The sequence below is a fragment of the Rana temporaria genome, chromosome 1 (genome assembly GCF_905171775.1).
Source record: "Rana temporaria chromosome 1, aRanTem1.1, whole genome shotgun sequence".
NCBI classification, from domain to species: Eukaryota; Metazoa; Chordata; class Amphibia; order Anura; family Ranidae; genus Rana; species Rana temporaria.
This window is the reverse complement of record NC_053489.1, coordinates 338,873,928-338,893,417: the sequence shown is the minus strand read 5'-3', so window position 1 is coordinate 338,893,417 and position 19,490 is coordinate 338,873,928. Positions and strand designations below refer to the sequence as shown.

Here is a 19,490-nt window from a genome sequence, read left to right as displayed (position 1 = left end):
GTTAGGAGGTTCTGGATCAGGGTCTATAATTTAATTTATTCTCTGACTCAGTTGAACATGGTTAAATCGGCGAAACCGGCTCTTTTGGGTGTCAGAAGCCTCCAAGGCCCAAAGGCGGCTGCTTACTTTCATTTTTATATCAGCAAAGATTACAATCGCTAGAAATTAGTGGTCTGCCGCTCTGCCATTCGATCAGCTTAAAAGGAAACTGTCCTGGTTGATGTTAAAGGAAAGACTGACGGCACTGGTTCAGGACAAAATGAAGTCATTTCATGAAGTCTGGGACCCATGGCTTGGATAGCTTACCAATGACCCAAGGACACTGGCGACATAGTTATGGTTCTATTTGACGGGGTTTAGGGCGCTGGACGGTTGCTCTCCTATTTCTCCCTTTTACTTCTTTATTTCTCTCTTTTTCCCCCTCTATTTTTCTCACAAGAGTTCTCAAACAATGGCCCTCATGTTTAGGTACTAGTAATAGCAGTAAGATGGGCTTATAATTTTGTGCCCGGTGACCTTTGGCCTGAGGGACTTGAGGTTCATGGGGTACGTACTGACTGTTTTACTATTTATAATGGGTTGCACTTTGGGTTATACCCTAAGGTTTTTCTGAGATTGTTATTTTTGTTGACACTGCATTACTTTTATGATCGATGTATGGGCCCTTGATTGCTTTTGCCAACGCATGCTAATGTGCCGAGATACTTTTGTACGGTTATATAAATCTTTTCAATAAACATAATTGAAACTAGAAATGTTTCCATTTACAGCAGTAAACATGCTTATCTAGCAAGCTTTGATGATACTGTGCATCTGGAAAGTATTCACAGGGCTTCACTTTTTCCACATTTTGTTATGTTACAGCCCTATTCCAAAGTGGATTAAATTCACTATTTTCCTCAAAATTCTACCAACAATACCCCATAATGACAACATTTAAGAAGTTTGTTTGAAATCTTAGCAAATTAACAATAATAATAATAAAAAAAAAAAAAAAAAACACACGAATAGATATCCCACTTGGCTGATGGGAATCCTCAATCTCTCGTAACCCATTTTCGGGACCCTTCTTCCCTACATTAGCTAGAATGGAATGCGCAGAGAGCATCTGAATTGGCTTTAATTGGCTAAGGCACTGAAACGGCTTCTTTACCAACATCAAAGTCTTTGATGAGATGAAAATGGGCAGCTCCTGGCTTTTTTGGCCAAACCAATACCAGACCCGATTACCATTTCTAGAATTTATGACAGCTCTGCTACTCTCCACGCATTCCAAGAAAAGATTGTATATGCCCAGATACCGGCCCCCCACCCTAGGTGAATGAGTATGGGGTACATCGTACCACTACCCATTCACCTGGAAGTAAAGTGTTAAAAAAAAATAAACACGCTACACAGGTTTTTAAAATATTTTATTAATCAGCTCCGGGGCCCCCCCTCTCTTCTTTAGATCTTTAGGGGGGGCTTGCTTCTTCCGACGTCTTCTGGAGGGGGGGGCCCAGTCTTCTCCGCCGTCTGGGGGCCGCTTTCTTCTTTAGCTCTTTCACAGCGGCCCCCTTCCCGAGCTTCCTCCGACGTCTTCGGCGGGGGGGGGGCGGGCGTGGTGCCCGGGCTTCTGTCGCCTTCGGTATCCTTCTGCCTTCTTCTTCGCTGTTGACAGGTCATTTCCTCCCGCTGTAATGCCGTGTGCGGCAGCTCGCACTTATATAGGTCTCTTATGACGTCACAGTCCCATCATGCCCCGGGTGCACGAAGCATGATGGGACTGCGACGTCATAAGAGACCTATATAAGTCGGTGCGAGCCGCCTCACACGGCATTACAGCGAGAGGAAGCGACGTGTCAAAAGCGAAGAAGGAGGCAGAAGGAGAAGGCAGAAGGCCGGGTGGGGGCCGCTGTAAAAGAGCTAAAGAAGAAAGCGGCCCCCACCCGGCGGAAGAGAACCAGACGGCGGTGAAGACTGGGACCCCCCCCCCGAAGACGTCGGAAAAAGCAAGCCCCCTCTCGAAAAATAGCTAAAGAAGAGAGGCCCCCGGAGCTGAATAAAATATTTTAAAAACCTAGGGTGGGGGGGGCCGGTACCTGGGGGCCCCCTTCTTAAAGGGGGCTCCCAGATTCCGATAAGCCCCCCGCCCGCAGACCCCGACAACCAACGGCCAGGGTTTTTGGGAAGAGGCCCTGTTCTCATCAACATGGGGGCAGGGTGCTGTGGGGTGGGGGGGGCCGCAGTGCGCCCCCCTGCCCCATAGCACCTACCTCCCCATGTTGAGGGCATGCAGCCTGGCGCAATTAAGAGGGGGCTCGCTCGTCCCCACCCCCTTTCCTGACCGGCCGGGCTGCTGCTCGGATACGGGTCTGGTATGGATTTTGGGGAACCCCCACACCGTTTTTTCGGCGTAGGGGGGTTCCCGTTTAAATCCGCACCAGACCCATGGGCCTGGCATGCTCTTGGAGGGGAACCCATGCCGTTTTTTGGCTTAAAATTTGGTGTGGAGTTCCCCCTTAAGATCAGTAGAATACATGTTGCATGCCAAAGTCAGAGCGTGCAAGACTGCGTTCCGACTTTGATCTTACTTTAATGGATGTTCAATGGAGTGAAGTAGGATCAAAGTAGTACAGGGAGTGTTTGCAAAGTCGGATCGACATTTGTCAGACCAGTTAAGACGGCTCCTATAGGGAAACATTGCTTTTCACACGTCATGCGACATGAGCTCCCAATGTCGGACTAGTGTGAACCCGGCCTTACAAATGAAAATACAAAATATCCTGCCTGAAGTCAAATGCGATAGTCAAGTTAAATCATCAGAACAGTCAGAAAAAATGTGCAGGGAGCGCTGTATTCGTAGCAATCCTTTTACAATCTTCATTTTACTATTATGGCCACTGCATACATAGCAGTACAAATTCTAGTCCATGTACCACCAATGCAGACCAGTACAGTTACCTTTTCTACTATGTGGCTGACCATCACTGGGAAAGAGGGAAGTTTTGATGAAGAAACATCTTTATCCCCAACAGAAAATGACCTGAGTGCTCTCTGTGCTTCTCCATAAACCTCTTCTCGTCTATAAAAAAAAAAAAAAAAAAAAAATAGTACTACATTTCACAATTTTATCATAATTGTTTTGTCAAAGTTATGACAGGCATCATAAACATCCAGGTTTCCCTAAGAACTACAAATAAATAATGATGTAGTGACATTTTAGAGGATTGAAATGTGATGTTACCACATGAAAGGTTAAAAAAAAAAAAATTTTTTTAGAAGAAGATGATCTAAAGAATACATCACTGTATTGTCATAAACCCCAGCAAAATCATTAAGGCACAGAGGCAAAGACATTGCTAATTCAGCATGTTTGTTCAACAGCTCATACTTAAAGTGATTGTAAAGTCTAGTTTTTTTTTTTTCTTTGAAAATAACAAAAATGTCATACTTGCCTGCTCTGTGCAGTGAATTTGCACAGAGCAGCCCAGATCCTCCTCTGCTCGAGTTCCTCTTCAGTGCTCCTGGCCCCTCCCTCCTGTCCCCACAGCAAGCAGCTTGATATGGGGGCACCTGAGCCGAGCCACAGCTTACTGTGTCCATTCAAACACAGAGCTGCGGTTTGGCCCCGCCCCCTCTTATTGGCCGATTGACAGCAGCGGGAGCCCTTGGCACTGCTGTGGTCTCTCAGCCAACTGCAACCACTTTAACTGTGTAAACTACCACTAAGTGTTTGTTCACACTAGCAAGCCATTCAGAACACGCGGCCACTAATGTGTACTGGGAGACTAAAGCCTAGTACACATGATGAGAAAATGGGATGAAAAATACTGCTTTTGAAGTGATCTACGATAATATGATCATTAGTACACAGCTTTAGAGAGCCAATTAGGACAGTTCATATGAAATAATCCAAAGGGATCGTACGATTTTCATTCCCCTGTTATCCTCCTACTCACCAGAAATAATGGACCCTCGGATTTTCAGTCTGGGGGTCTGAAACCCCAGGCCCCGTGACCCTTTGATAACATTTTCCAAGTTGTGGGGACCCCTAACTAACATTTTTGTAGCGTGGGTTGTCAGCACCCAAGGCAAGAGAAGTAATTTGCGCCCCTAACCCATGGATATTTAGCGCTCCTTGAGTCCCTTCCACTCGTACAGTATTAAAACCCCTTATGGTACAGCTCCGTGATGTCGTCAAGGAGAAGTGGAAGAGGACTCCAGTGGCAACCTGTGAATCTCTGGTGAACTCCATGCCCTAGAGCAGTGGTTCTGAACCTGGGGGTCGGCGGGGAGTTGGAATGAGTGGCAGTGCTGGTGGGGGGAGTTCTGATCAGCCAACTTGGGTGCTCTTGATCAAGGTTGTCTGCTGATCTGAGAACTGTAGTTGGGACTTTTATTGGCAACTATAGTCACAGGTAGGGTAATCCACTCTTGTGGTGGCTTGTAGCAGTGAAACCTAGGCCAAAATCAGGAGAAATCAGCCCCTCCCACTTCACATTCCTCACCAGTCAGCTGACCTCTAGTCTCTGCCCCCCAGCCATGCCATTAACTCAGTGTTTCTCAATTCCAGTCCTCAGGCCCCCCCAACAGGTCAGGTTTTCAGGATTTCCATTATTTTGCACAGGTGATTTGATCAGTTTCACTGCCTTAGTAATCACCACAGCCTTTTCATCTGAGGGAAATCCTGAAAACCTGACCTGTTGGGGGGGCCTGAGGACTGGAATTGAGAAACACTGCATTAACTGAATGGGTGGCTGCGAAGAGGCTGAGTGGGTGGCCACGGGCTCCTGGAACAGCCCAACATACACACAAACACACACACACACACACACACACACACACAAACATAAGTCATTTAGAAAAAATAAAATAAAAATAGTGAATAAATCTTACGGGTCTCCTGCAGATAGCAACAGCAAGTATCTGGAAGGTATGTGGTTAGGGGGAAAAACACTGCTTGCAAATTTCACGGCTACTTGTCGAACTTGAACTTCTGGCTAAAAAAGATAAAAAAAATACAAAATGGGAGAATAAAGTAGTTGACCTGCATTTCAAAAGTCTTCGAATAGCAAACAATGGAAACTAAAATGGACTATATTAGAAATCCAAGGATAATTTGCGTTAAAAAACTTCTTAAAAAGCAAACCTCTACAGGGTGTGCCACTGCTGATCTTTTTCTAAGAATAGTAGTTGCTATACTGTTTGTGGCTTCAAAATTGTTTCTAGTCACTAACCCCTAAGCAAGCAAGCAGATTGGAAGGTCAAACAAACTCCTGATCTGCATACTCGTTTTGGGCCACTGCAGCAATAGTATTATCATGGGAGATAAACAACTAGAATTTTCAGAAGGACAGGCCACTAACTGACTACTACATAGCTCTCTGGATGCATGGTTTTCTTTAAAGGATTAGATTTTAAACATTGACCGTTTATTTGCATTTGTGTTATCCTCAAAATTACTGCCAGAGCTTGACCAAAGACAATTAGGTAACATATATACATATATATACACACTGTTGTAGAAGGCTTGACAATGAGCCCTTACCTTCACCAAATATGATCCAACCAGTGCTTCCATTAGCGTTAGCTGAGCACCTTCCAAGTTTGTATAAGCTCCAACCATCATAGATAGGGCTTCCTGTATTGAAAGCCTCACATCCATTTCCTCCTACAAATTGTAAATGAAACGAGTTGCCATTTTGAAACGCATGCATGAATAAGGAGGACTTAAACAATTTTATGATCAATTCCAATCAAACAGGAAGGCAACCGACAGCTTCACAGTCAATCATAACCAGTTAGTAGAACAACATGAAGCACTACAATAAATCAAATTTAGTTTACAAAGACCAGTTCTGTTGAAAATCCATTTAAATTCTTTTCCACTGCACACATAGATACATGCAATCAACACATGTGATAATGCAAAACAAACATTACAAACGTACGTAAAAATACCACTGCAATAAAAAATACTAATCCAATGTAAAAATACATTTATTTCTCAATAGGGCAACATGTTTTATGGTCTAAAAACAAAGCATGGATAACATTTTATTACAAATCAAGTACCCCTGTGGCAGGTCAGTCAGCCTTCATCTGGCCCCAATGTTTAAAATTATGGATGGGTGATTATACTGTTAGGCCCATTTCGTTTTTTAGGCAGACATGATCGAACTGAACCATCCATTGCCTTCTATGGAGCTGCGGGTGTCAACATACATAACCAGCTGACATCCCATTTGATCTTAGCCACTAAAAACAGGCAGATGGAGATCCGTACCCCATCTGTCAATCAGATCGGATGACCGTAGGATGTAAACCGACAGGTGTCCCGTTTACATCCGACAGCCCATAGAGGTGAGCGGGCTGTGTCTGCGTATAAGCAGACATGGATAAGCCATTCGCCTGCTCAGTGGAGATTAGCAGACAGATTCTCTGCAGAGTTGGGAAATCTGCCCCATGTGAAAGGGGCCTAAGCCTGTCCAAACTGATGTGTATGGATCTATGTATTTTAAAAAATTTAGAAAAAGGGAATTTAAAAAAAAAAAAAAAAAAACACACACACACGCACGCACACAAATTGATAGACGAGTATAATATACTCTGTGAGGTTCCTTCCTTTTTTTTTTTTTTTTTTTGATGAAGAAATGTGTGGGACCCGTGTCCTATACCGTTCCCCAAGAAAAGGAATTTACAGGTATTCTTAGATCATGGGATATCCTTAAACAATAAAAATTGAGGGATGGGGGAAAAAAAAAAAAAGCCAAATTGCAGCAACAGGCCTACCAGTAGAAAAAGACTGGTCAACTGACCTGAACACAGAGGACAGCAGGATGTTAACATTCTGCTCTCATGTAGGCATAAATGGGAGGGAGAAAAAAAATATTACAAGTGATTCTGCTCATCTCGCTATCTCCCTCCCATAGTCCCAATCGGGTTTCCGTCCTGCTTAACATGCTGATAACTGGCTCTTCTATTGCCAACTGTTGCAGAATAAATCAGGAAACAAAGACACCACAGCATTATTGATCCAGAGACTTCCTTTCTTCCGGGCAGCACCCAGGATGGAGTCACGATCCCTGAAGTTGAGAAATTAAATCACCATCGTGCATGGGGGGTGACCCTCAGGGAAAGGATGCCCAGGGACTCGGTGGGCCCTCTCAATCACAAAACAGGGGGGGAGTTGATTGCGGCCAAATTCTTGCTCGAGCCAGCTTTCTAGGAAGGCTACAGGGTCAGACTTATCCATCCACTCCAGGAGACCAACCAGACGCAGTTTTTTCTGTGGAGGCTATTCTCCAAGTCATCCACCTTATCCTCTAGTTTTGCAATCTTCCTCCTATAGGTATTAAGTTTGGGCAGGCTGGGATAATGGTGTCCTCCATGTCACCGATACACCATTCAGTCTCAGTGACCCGGCCACGGATCTTTTACATATACTGCCGCATGACCGTCAAGTCTAGCTTTAGGCCATCTACCTTCCCCATAAGGTCCGAGTGGATTACCGCAATTATGGCGAAAACTTCAGACAACGTGGGCCCCTTTCCGTCATCTGTGCCATCCTCACTCAGGGCAGCCTGTGAGGACGCACCCGTGGGGCCAGAATCCCAAGGGGTCCAGAATCCCGGGGGAAGGTGGCGGGGAAGCATTTTAAAGCTTCCCCAAAAAGATCAGGAGTGGAGGCTTGCGTTGCACTTGGCCCATGAAAATTGTTGCAGTGGCCATCTTGGCAGGAGCGGGCGACGATGCTCATCTTGGCTGGAGGTTGCCGTTTCCGCCGCTTGGCCATCCACCAACGACAACCAAGGGTGTGGAAGCCTTCCTCCACAGGATAGGTGTAGTTAGAGTAGAGTATCAGTCATGGACAACCAGGATCAAATAAAAGGCAGGCAAGCAAAGGGCCCCCCGGCTGCAGTTTTGAAGACCACTGTCCTACACCATTAACAGACACTCTTAACACTTTAATAGGAATACTGGAAAATAATGCTTAGAATATAGCATGAATCATTTGTCTCCCCATACAAAGATCCACTTTAATGGAGCTCAGTCTACCGTCTAAATGCCTTAAATGTGGATTTAACAATGGCTTTTGGGGTTGTCCCTGGATTAAGTGCTTTTGGAAAGCTGTGGCCCACTGTACTAGTGATCACTTAGTAAAGGTTATCCATTTAACCCCGACCTTGGTGAACCTTGGTGTTCTGAATGTGCATAGAGCCAAGATCACAATGGGCAGTAAAAAGCCATTTTGTCTTTGGAGGCAAGAAAAGTGATTCTTCATAAATGGATGTATCCTGAACTGCCTTTTCCTGAATATTATTCCACCAACTTTAACAAAACAAAGATTAAGCAGAACTTTGCCTTGACCTCCTGGTTTACTTTTAAAACCCTTTCTAATGACCCTCCCAACACTTTTAGCCACCTCTGGATTGGTTCTCTAGGCATTCTCTTTTTGTGTGCTTCATACAGCTGGTTGGCCACTAAAAACTTTTTGCTGACGCAAAATGTTTTTCTGAGCAACAATGTAAAGTTGTTCCCTGCGTACCAAAGCAACTTTTTACTGAGCACCGATAAAGTTAAAGATTTACACTAAACACCAACACAAGTAGTGTTTTTATACCTGCCATGTTAATATTTAGAATGCAATATTATATTAGCGTTTGTTATACAGTGGAACTTCGGATTGTGAGTAACGCGGTTAACGAGTGTTTAGCAAAACGAGCACTGTATTTAAAAAAAATCCTGACTCGAGTGTTGTCTCGCAAAACGAGCAGGATTTAAGCGAAAGCGGTGTGCAATACAGCGTTTGGCCTGAGGTTGGAGGGCACCGGAGCTGATCGTCGCCGTTCGGAAATACTCCGTTCCCGAGCCTTTCCGAGTTCAGCCGAGGTATCCTCTGCCCTTTACGAGTGTATCCGAGGCTCTCCAGCTCCCCCCACCTCTGGCCACATGCGGTATTGGATGCCACTGAAGTCAATGCAGCAAACTTTTTTTTCGTTTCCATTGACTTCAATGGGGAAACTCGCTTTGATATGCGAGTACTTTGGATTACGAGCCTTCTCCTGGAACAGATTAGGCTCGTAATCCAAGGTTCCACTGTATTTACATTATTATATCTACAACTCTCTGCTGACACCAATGTTTCGCAAGTTGTAGATGAGAAAGTGATTTCAGCTGTTCCCTGAAATCTTAACATGTTTCCAGGGGTTCTTTCGGGGTAAAATGGGTTAAAATTGCTGATCCAGACAGTCAGACATGCATACTTAAAAGTCATTTCACAATCAATTTCCATTCTCCCAAGTCTAGCCCATGCATATAGCTACCATGTTTGTAGAATAGTGAACACAACCATCCAGAATCTAGAGAATAAATATTATGTAAAATACATAATGCGAGACAGACCCCACATTCCATTTGACACCTTTAGCCTTCATTTCCATGGAAGTTTTTACAGCCACTTTTTTTTAGCCTTTTTTACAGCTTAAAACGCGTTTTGAGCGTTTAACATCTGGCGTTTTTACAGCTCTAAAGCTGGAGCTTCAGAACGCACTGGTCCTGTTTTTTTTTTTGCAGCTTAAAAACGGCTCAGCCATCTACAGCTCAAAAACCTCATGGTGGGCATGAGGCCATAGACTAACATGGAGAGCTGTTTTTAAGCTGCAAAAAACGCTCAGAAAAGTGACTGTAAAAACGTCCATGGAAATGAAGCCTTAATAGCAAAGTACTGTAAAAAAAAATTGCCAAAATAAATTTTACCAAACACTTTGCATGTTCTGTGTTAACATTTTTACTGTATTTAGATAATACAGTACATTTTTGTTTGAAATTAAATCTAGGTATTTATCCACATTAACATTTCTCAAGGGCCCAAAACACACTTGATATGCAGTGCATATCAACATGTGCATTACCACAATGCATGTTGCAGCGCCAATCATTCTAGTGCCACTCAAACACACTAAAGTAGCACAGCTCTGTTGTACATGCATTGTAGCCCACCACTGTGCACTGTAACTCAATACCATACTTTGTAGTGCACCAAAACTGAAAAATGCAGCAAGTCTGTACTTAAACACACAATAAAAACAAAGTATGAATTGGCCCTAAATCCACTTCCATTCTTGTCCCACAATATAATTTTTGAACTTTAGGCTGGCAAATAAAATTGTTGTCACCTATGACCCCTTCCTTAGACCTCTTAGTTTGACACATAGGGATTGACTAGTCACACCATTATAATAGTCTATTCCAATATAACCGCACTGGGTGCATTTCCGATTGAAAAAGTCATACCAGTATTGAGCTTTAGCTACACTGTAGATAAGACCCGAGGTGGCACCTGTAGGCAGAATGGTGGGCACCCTTTGTATTTTTAAGTGAAAATGTATCCATATCATGTTCAGTTGAATAATCAAAATCTGAGACAATGCATAAGATTTCATAGCATAATTCTGAGAAACTTTTTCACCAACTCAAACATTAAAAGATTTTCACATTGCCCTTACTGGTGCCATACTCGCTAAGTAGCACACATCTGCTACTTACCTTCCGCAAGGCTTCAAAGAACTGCTGAACTAACGCAAGGTCCTTGGTGAAAAGCTGAGGCATTCGACTACAAAGGAGAAAAAGCAATAAATATATGTTTTGCTACAAAATCTGGCAATATAACAGCTCTTTATTTGAAGGAACATACCCAGAGAGTTTACCAACACCGCTATAAGCCATTGACAGCAACTTTGGATCCTAAAAACAACAATAAAATGGTAAAGTCAAGTAAGAAAACCGAATTTCTGACCACTCCTCCTGGAGTTCAATGCAATTTTTGTCTAAAGACTGGGACTTTAAATTCCAGGTTTATTTTGATCATAAAAACCATGTACAGGTTCTTTCACTACTTGTTCCATCTACCATGCCCCCAGAGAGCCCTCACTACAACACAGATATGGCCCCCACTGCCAGGAAGTGTTTAAAACCACTTGACATGACCCTCCTATTTATCAATATGGAATCTATAGTTACATCTGCGCACTGCAACACAAGTGCCCACATGGAAGGAGGATGTAAATTTGGGCAGTGGGGAGTGGTTCAACGCTGCATCAGAGGTCTACGTGAGGACATATTACCTAGGGGGAGGTGCAGGAACCTATACACGGTTTTATTATGTTTTGCAATTTTTCACTTACAGCTTTCAGATATACTAAAAGTCCACGCACATGCACTGGAGCTTGTGATCTTGGCCCACTGGTACAGCACCAAAAATGTAATAGCAGCTTAGTGTACATTGTTGAGGGGACTGAGCAGGAGAGACATTGCTATTAACCTCCCTGGCGGTATGATTCTGTCTGGAATTACGTACCAAAAGCGGTACAATTATTTTGCAAGGAAATTTGGCGTTTTATACTGTAGGCCTGTAATTTTTAGAAATAACTCACTTAAATCTGACCAAGCAAGAGTCTTGTAGGCATCCCGGGTATGATTTTTTTTTTTTTAAAACAAAATTATAAATTATAATATAATAAATAATTATAAATAATTATAACAAATAATAATATAATTATAATAAAAATTATTCAATAATGTAATCAACTCAAAATCACTGAAATTTGCAGTTGCAGAATTGTCGCTGTCATTATTTTATTTTATGACGAATTTCCCCGCAAATCGCTATCGCACATTTCTGCAAGTGATTATAATTTATTATCGCTGTTTTCTAGCTGATCTAAAACCATTTTTGACATAAAGGGACACTTTTGGACAATCTACAGTTTTTAGGCAGAAATTACATTTTTTATTATATAAAAGTACATGCAGGGCACTGGGCAGACCACTAGGGACAAGGGGTGTGTGTATTTTTTACATACAGTACTGTAATCTATAAGATTACAGTATACTGTATGTAAAGTGTTTGTTTACTTTTTTGAATTTGGCGCCGTTCTCCGTCCCCGTGCGTCGTAACGTCGCAGGGAACGGAGATCGGCGGCACACGGGGACTGTGAATCGAGCGAGGAGGTCCCGCTCGCTCACACAGCGGGTGGCATCGCTGGATCCAGGGACAAGGTAAGTAAACCAAGCCTGTGGATCCAGCGAAAGGTAAGCCCGTCCAGCCCGAGCGTGACTCGGGTTTACCGATCCTAACATGAAAAACCAACCCCGAGTCACGCTCGGGTTTACCGTCAGGGGGGTTAATACCTGCCTGCTTGGAATATTTATAAGCGCATTATAAACCATCCTACCTGCACCTCGTGTTTTTGACCATAAGAAGTGCATCGATCATGTAACTGCATGGTGTCATTTGCAGACCTGTACAGCCGATAGTACAGTAAATCTTCACATTATCAGCGATTTCGGTTTGTGTAGAAATGTGAGGCATGCAGCACAGCAGAGGATAATGTATGCCTTCTGTCTGTAGTGTGAGAACTGTGTTTTCCTGTGCTGAAACTATATACCCCACAATCCCTGGGCCTCTCAGTAGAGTGCTCTGCAGGTGAGAACTAGCAGCACTTTAATTAAATCTGCCAACCGCAAACAGGCAAAGCATTCACAGAATCAGAGAGCTCACCAATATAGCTTAAAAGGAGAAGTATGCCATATTGCTATGGTTTACAGGAGTGCAGTTCGTTCTGCACTCCTGTAACCACGTTTCAGTCAACAGCAGGCTAAAGCCCGATGTCGCCTGGCATCACTTAGCCAATCCATGCTTGGGAAAGATTCTGACCATATGGTCGGCACTTGGCTCAGCCTCTCAGCGGTCAGAGAGCCTGAGCCAGCCCCTCCGGCCCCCTCCACAGAGCAGCGCTCCTGTAAGCACTGAAGGGAGAGCAGAGAGCAGTTCTAAATGACAGTCATGGCTTTTTGTTTAGAGTGGGGGGGGGGGGGGGGGGGTCGCAGGGAGGGGAGTTGTCTTGTTTCCAATGCCCGGTACACACGATCCGATTATCGGACGAATGATCGTCCGTTTTTTTTTTTTTTGTATGCTAATCTCACGTCGAATCTGAAGAGTTTACTAAAGTCACGAAAATTCTAATACGGCAGAATAAAAAATCAGAAGTGATGTCATGTGTTGTAATGCATTTGTATTGCATTTTCGAACGACAGCTGTACTGATTAAACGAAAATCGTACGATCTGGCATCGTATGAAAAAAAATTCCGTGCACATCCGATAGAATAAAAAAATAGTATGAACTGTCCTGATCGGCTCTCGGAAGCTCTGTACCAACGATACGATTATTGTACGATCGTTTCGAAAGCGGCATTTTTCGTACGATTTTCAGATAGTGTGTTCGGGGCTTTAGGGACAGGCCATCTGTAGCAAAGCATGGACACAGGGAATTGATCAGCCATAACATCTGAGCATATCTTTACAAGGCAAGGCAAACAAACCGCACAGAGAATATAGCTACATCATTACCTAAACCAGTGTACAATGTCTTAATTTAACTTAAAGTGGATGTAAACCAACATTTTTTTTTTTTTTTTTTTGCTGTCACAATGTACAGTATAAGATTTCCTATAATCTGTGCCCAGTCTTGCCACACAGAGTTAACCCAGCTCTGAGCAATCCGCTTATTTTTCAGTGAAATACAACAGACTTCCAGTTAAAAACCAAAGTCCTTGCTTCTGAAAAAAAAGTGCACATATACATATCCCCTCCCCTATGTTTTGATTAAATGTTTTCAAAATATGGGGCGAGTCACAGTTCAGTGCCATGAGAAAATGCAACAGCCATCAGAATATACATAGAGCTGGAGGGAAGAGGGGAGGGGGATGTGAATTTAGCACTTTTTACAGAAGCTGTGTATGTCTGCAAGCAGTGCACGAGATGTAAATAACCTGTGACTCAAGCAAGGACTTTGGTTTTTATCTGGAAGTCCGTTTTATTTCCCTGAACAATAAAAAAAAAGAGGATTGCTCAGATCTGGATTAACTCTGTGTGGCAAGACTAGGCACAGATAATAGGAAATCTTATTCTCTACATTGGGTTTACATCCACCTTAAGTTCTGCTTTAACATAAGAGTTGCTTGCAATGGTCAGCTTTTTTCATACAAAACCTTTATCCCAAATGGGGGGAGGGGGGGGGGGGGAGACTTTTGCTATATCTGCTTAAAAGAGAAGTATGAACAAAGCTTTTTTTGCCATACTTCTCTTCTGGGTCAAAGGAGTATGGCAAGGCTTGCCATACAGGATTAATTTTCCTTCATTCAACCAGCAAGTTGGTGAATCCCTCCCACTGAGCTATTGTTTTCTGACAGCAGGGAGACTTTGCCATCAGAATACACATCAGCACCGCCACCTATAGCTTGCAACACTGGTTGAGCAAAAGTTTTCCAACAGGCTGGTTGTACAGAAGTCGATTAATAGATTAATTTCTGTACAAGCGTTTTGCATATAGATACAATCGAAAAGTTTCCGGTTTCTGCTGGACAGACAAAATTTTGATCCATCTATGGCCAGCTTTACTTTTGCTCTCCTGGGACACAGAATCAGCCGACAGCAGTCCAATCCCCACTATTGGCTGACATCACAGAGCCGCTCCAGACTCTGGAAGGATTCCGACCACTCCCCACCCAAGCACTCCAATGACCAATTACAGCTCTCAGATCCCCATTGTCAGAGAACCATGATCACGTGATCGCTCAGTTTATAAGCTTTCAGCTGGTGGGGGGACAGCTCGAGCACTGCAACATAGTGGCGGACGCATCGAACACTTGACACATTTTTGGGACAATTGCCATTTATACAGCGATCAGTGCTATAAAAATGCACCGATTACTGTATAAATGTCACTGGCAGGGAAGGAGTTGACCTTGTTCCCTAGTGTGTGTTCTAAATGTGGGGGGAGGGGACTCTATAGGAGATGACAGATCGTGGTTCCAAGCTATTAAGAAATCACTATCTGCATCTTCTCACAGAACAGAGATTTATGCCTGCATGTGGCTGGCGGTCATCGCAACCATCATCACCCTCCCCAGTGCAGCATGCGCCTCTGGCGCGCCTGCTATCCCACTTAAAAGAAGCCAACGTACAGCTACGTCAACTTGCGGGAACTTGCCAACCTGCCGCAGTATGGCGGCGGCTGGTCGGCAGGTGTTTGAATGAATGCATCACTGAGTGAGATCCAAGGGGTAATAAATATAGAAGAAGAACAAAAAAGAGATTTTTAATACAGCTTACCTGTAAAATCTTTTTCTTGGAGTACATCACGGGACACAGAGTGGCATATTCATTACTATGTGGTTATATGGAGTACCTTCAGGTGATGGACACTGGCAATCTCAAACAGGAAATGCCCCTCCCTATATAACCCCCTCCCATAGGAGGAGTACCTCAGTTTTGTAGCAAGCAGTATGCCTCCCAAAATGGTCCCCAAAAGAGGGGTGGGAGCTCTGTGTCCCGTGATGTACTCCAAGAAAAAGATTTTACAGGTGAGCTGTATTAAAAATCTCTTTCTTTATCGTACATCACGGGACACAGAGCGGCATATTCATTACTATGTGGGATGTCCCAAAGCAATGCTTACAATGAGGGGAGGGAGAACATCTTCCCAAGACAAAAGGATTTAATTTAGAGATATACTCAAATCATAATAAATCCAACTTAGTTGAGAAAAATAATTTTTAAATTTAACTCAAAAGGGAGCCCCCGGAATCCGAGGGTCTCAAACTGCAGCCTGCAGCACTGCCTGCCCAAAGGCTGTATCAGTATTCCTTCTTACGTCCAACTGGTAGAACTTTGTAAACGTGTGGACAGAAGACCAGGTTGCCGCCTTGCAAACTTGAGCCATAGAGATCTGGTGGTGTGCTGCCCAGGAGGCACCCATGGCCCTAGTAGAATGAGCCTTTAATGATAACGGAGGAGGCAACCCTTTCAAGCCGTAGGCCTGAGTGATTAACTGTTTAATCCATCTTGAGATGGTGGATTTTGCAGCTGCCTGCCCCTTCTTGGGCCCATCCGGTAAAATGAACAACACATCTGTTTTCCGGATATTCTCTGTAGCTTTAAGATAGGCCTTCATGGCCCTGACAATATCCAAGGTATGCAGCAACCCTTCCTTTCTGGAAGTAGGCTTAGGAAAGAAGGATGGCAATACCAAATCCTGGTTTAGATGAAAACTGGATATAACCTTTGGTAGGAAGGAAGGATGAGGGCGGAGAACGACCTTGTCCTTATGTAAAATAAGATATGGTTCCTTACAGGATAAGGCTGCCAGTTCCGATACTCTTCTGGCGGAAACCATGGCGACCAAAAATACTAACTTCCTTGTCAGTAAAACCAAAGGAATTTCAGCCAACGGCTCAAAAGGTTGTTTCTGTAAACTTGACAGAACAAGATTTAAATCCCACGGACAAAGCGGGGATTTAACTGGAGGATTAATACGTAAGACCCCTTGAATGAAGGTCTTAACTAGCAAGTGGGTGGCCAGCGGCCGCTGAAACCATACTGACAAAGCTGAAATCTGTCCTTTGATTGTGCTTAATGCCAGTCCTTTATCCACTCCTAGCTGGAGAAAACTTAATACTCTATCGATGGTAAACTTGCGAGAAAGCCATCGCTTGCACTCACACCAGCCTACATAGGCCTTCCAGACCCTGTAATAAATCACCCTAGAGACCGGTTTCCTGGCTCTGATTAGGGTAGAGATTACTTTCCGAGACAGACCTCTACCCCTGAGAATCAGGGATTCAGCTTCCAGGCCGTCAAATTTAGATGCCGTAAGGCAGGGTGGAGGATCGGACCTTGCGATAGCAGGTCTGGCCGTAGAGGAAGAGTCCAAGGGTCTCCCACTACCATCTTTAGGATTAGTGAATACCATGCCCTTCTGGGCCATGCTGGAGCTACCAGGATGACTGGTATGTGCTCTACCCTGATCCTGCGCAGCAGGCGGGGTAGTAACTGGAGCGGGGGAAATGCATAAAGAAGTTTGAACTGATGCCAAGGGCAAACTAACGCATCGGTTCCGCAGGCTCTGGGATCCCTTGTGCGGGACATGAACCTGTCGAGCTTCTTGTTTAGTCTCGATGCCATGATATCCACGTCCGGCACTCCCCATTTCTGGCAGAGTGTCTGAAAGACCTGTGGATGCAGAGACCACTCCCCCGGCAACAGAGTCTGGCGACTTAAGAAGTCCGCCTGTAGGTTGTCCACTCCGGGAATGAATATAGCCGATATGCAGGGCACATGGGCTTCTGCCCACAAGAAAATCAAGCTCACTTCTCTCTGAGCGGCTTGACTCTTGGTTCCCCCTTGGTGATTTATGTATGCCACCGCCGTGGCATTGTCCGATTGTATTCTCACCGGGAACCCCTGCAGTTTGGACGTCCAAGCCCTGAGGGCTAATCGAGCAGCTCTGAGCTCCAAGATATTGATGGGCAACTGCTTCTCTGCCGCTGCCCAAGTGCCCTGGCGAGTGCAACCATCCAAAATTGCTCCCCAGCCGATCAGGCTGGCGTCTGTGGTTACTATCTTCCAGGTCACAGGACTGAACGTCTTTCCCTTCAGGAGATTCTGAGGGTTTAACCACCAAGATAGACTTTGCCGGACTCTTGGTGAGAGTTGCAAAGGAATCTCCAAGGCCTGAGGCCTCTTGCTCCATGCTGACAGGATGGCTGCCTGCAGGATGCGAGTGTGGCTCTGAGCGTACGGTACCGCCTCGAATGTGGCCACCATCTTGCCTAGTAGCCGCATACATAGGCGAACAGTTGGCTTTCTCTTGCTCAGCACTATTTGTATTAGCTCTTTGATGGCCTTGACCTTTAATAGAGGTAGGAACACCTTCTGTTGTTCTGTATCCAATCTCATGCCGAGATATTCCAGCTGCCTTGTGGGCCGAAATGCTGATTTGTCTCGATTTAGGACCCAGCCGAACCTCTCAAAGTACTGAACCGTGAGGGCGACTGCTCGTTCCAGGCCAGGAGACGAGTGGTCTACGACCAAGAGGTCGTCCAGGTAAGCCAGGACCGTGACCCCTTGGGTCCTTAGATTGGCTAGGATTGGGGCTAGGACCTTCGTGAATACCCGGGGGGCCGTAGCCAACCTGAAGGGGAGCGCCACAAATTGGAAATGACGCTGAGCCACCGAGAAGCGTAGAAATACCTGATGTGGCTGAAAAATTGGCACATGAAGGTAAGCATCCTTTATGTCTATGGACGCCATGAAGTTGTCCTTCTGGAGCACGGCGACAGCTGACCGAATAGTTTCCATCCGGAATGAGCGGACCTTTAGGTACGCATTTACTCCCTTTAAGTCCAAAATTGGCCTGACATCGCCGTTGGGCTTTGGGATGATAAACAGGTTGGAGTAGAACCCCAATCCCTGTTCCTGGACTGGTACTTCTACTATCACCTTCTGGCACAGCAGATGATTCAATGCCGCCATCAACGCGGCTCCCTTCACCGGGTCGCCTGGTACTCTTGACTCCTGGAAATGAGGAGGAGGGAATTTTGAAAATTCTAGTTTGTAGCCCGTGGCCACGGAAGACCGTACCCAGCAGTCGGGAATGCTGGCCTCCCAAACTTCTGCAAAGAGACGTAGCCTTCCCCCCACCAATGTGGGTGGGGGCGCCCCTTCATAAGGCCGACTTGGGGGCTGGCTTCGCAGGCTTGCGGTACCACTGCTTCTTGCCCCCAGTGGCTTGGCCTTGTGGCTTATTGTTAAAGCCTGATCTTGCAGGAGGCCGTCGATACTGTCTGGTATTAGAGGGCCCCTGTCCCAGGGAGGGCTGGCGCTTAAACGCGGGCCCTCTGGCTTTCTTCTTGACTGGCAAGAGAGTGCTTTTGCCGCTTGATATAGTCTGAATATATCTATCCAGATCTTCTCCGAAGAGTCGTCCTCCATGGAAGGGAAACCCTACCAGGAGCTTTTTGCATGGGGGCTCAGCCTCCCAACTCTTCAACCATAAGAGCCTTCTCATATGGATTAGAAATAAGGATAAACGTGATGCCTGCTGGATGGAGTCCTTGATAGCATCCACCGTAAAGCGTATAGCCCTCGGTATATCCGAAAATTCCTCTGCCTGCTGGGCAGGGATAAGTTTAAGCATTTGCTTAGTCTTATCTGATAATGCTTGGGTAATTCCAATAGCAGCCACAGCGGGCTGAACTATCGCCCCTGCTGAAGTAAAGGAGGCTTTCAGTAATGTTTCCAAGCGTTTATCAACCGGATCCTTAAACACCTGTACGTTTTCCACCGGACAAGTTAAAGATTTGTTCACATAGGAGATGGCTGCGTCCACCGCCGGGGGGGGCGCCCACCTTTTGGAGAATTTCTCCTCCATAGGATATAAAACAGAGAATTTTTTAGGTGGTAAAAAGACTATCTGGCTTAATCCAATCCTGAAACATGACCTCCTCGAGTAGAGGATGGATCGGGAAAACTGCGTTGCTTTGAGGCGTTCTTAATGAGCCTAAAGCTGAAACCGCCGATACTTGAGGTTCTGGTATGGGTAACTTAAATGCCTCATGGACCATGTCCGTTAAGGCCTGAACCCACAAACTTTCCCCTTGGGAG

The 19,490-nt window shown here is 44.9% G+C and overlaps 1 protein-coding gene across 2 annotated transcripts in view; it reads right to left on the bottom strand.

Annotated features, from left to right (window-relative positions):
- The window catches only part of ECPAS (Ecm29 proteasome adaptor and scaffold), a 144,728-nt gene that overhangs the window by 80,073 nt on the left and 45,165 nt on the right, over positions 1-19,490 (bottom strand). The window contains exons 12-17 of one of the 2 annotated variants that reach the window (XM_040361433.1): positions 10,679-10,728; positions 10,531-10,597; positions 9,309-9,344; positions 5,531-5,653; positions 4,879-4,982; positions 2,944-3,064 (exon numbers count right to left, since the gene is read on the bottom strand). In XM_040361433.1, the coding sequence (XP_040217367.1) occupies positions 2,944-3,064; positions 4,879-4,982; positions 5,531-5,653; positions 9,309-9,344; positions 10,531-10,597; positions 10,679-10,728 (501 nt within the window). The remainder of the gene's footprint in view (positions 1-2,943; positions 3,065-4,878; positions 4,983-5,530; positions 5,654-9,308; positions 9,345-10,530; positions 10,598-10,678; positions 10,729-19,490) is intronic. The other variant, XM_040361441.1, reaches the window with a different exon arrangement.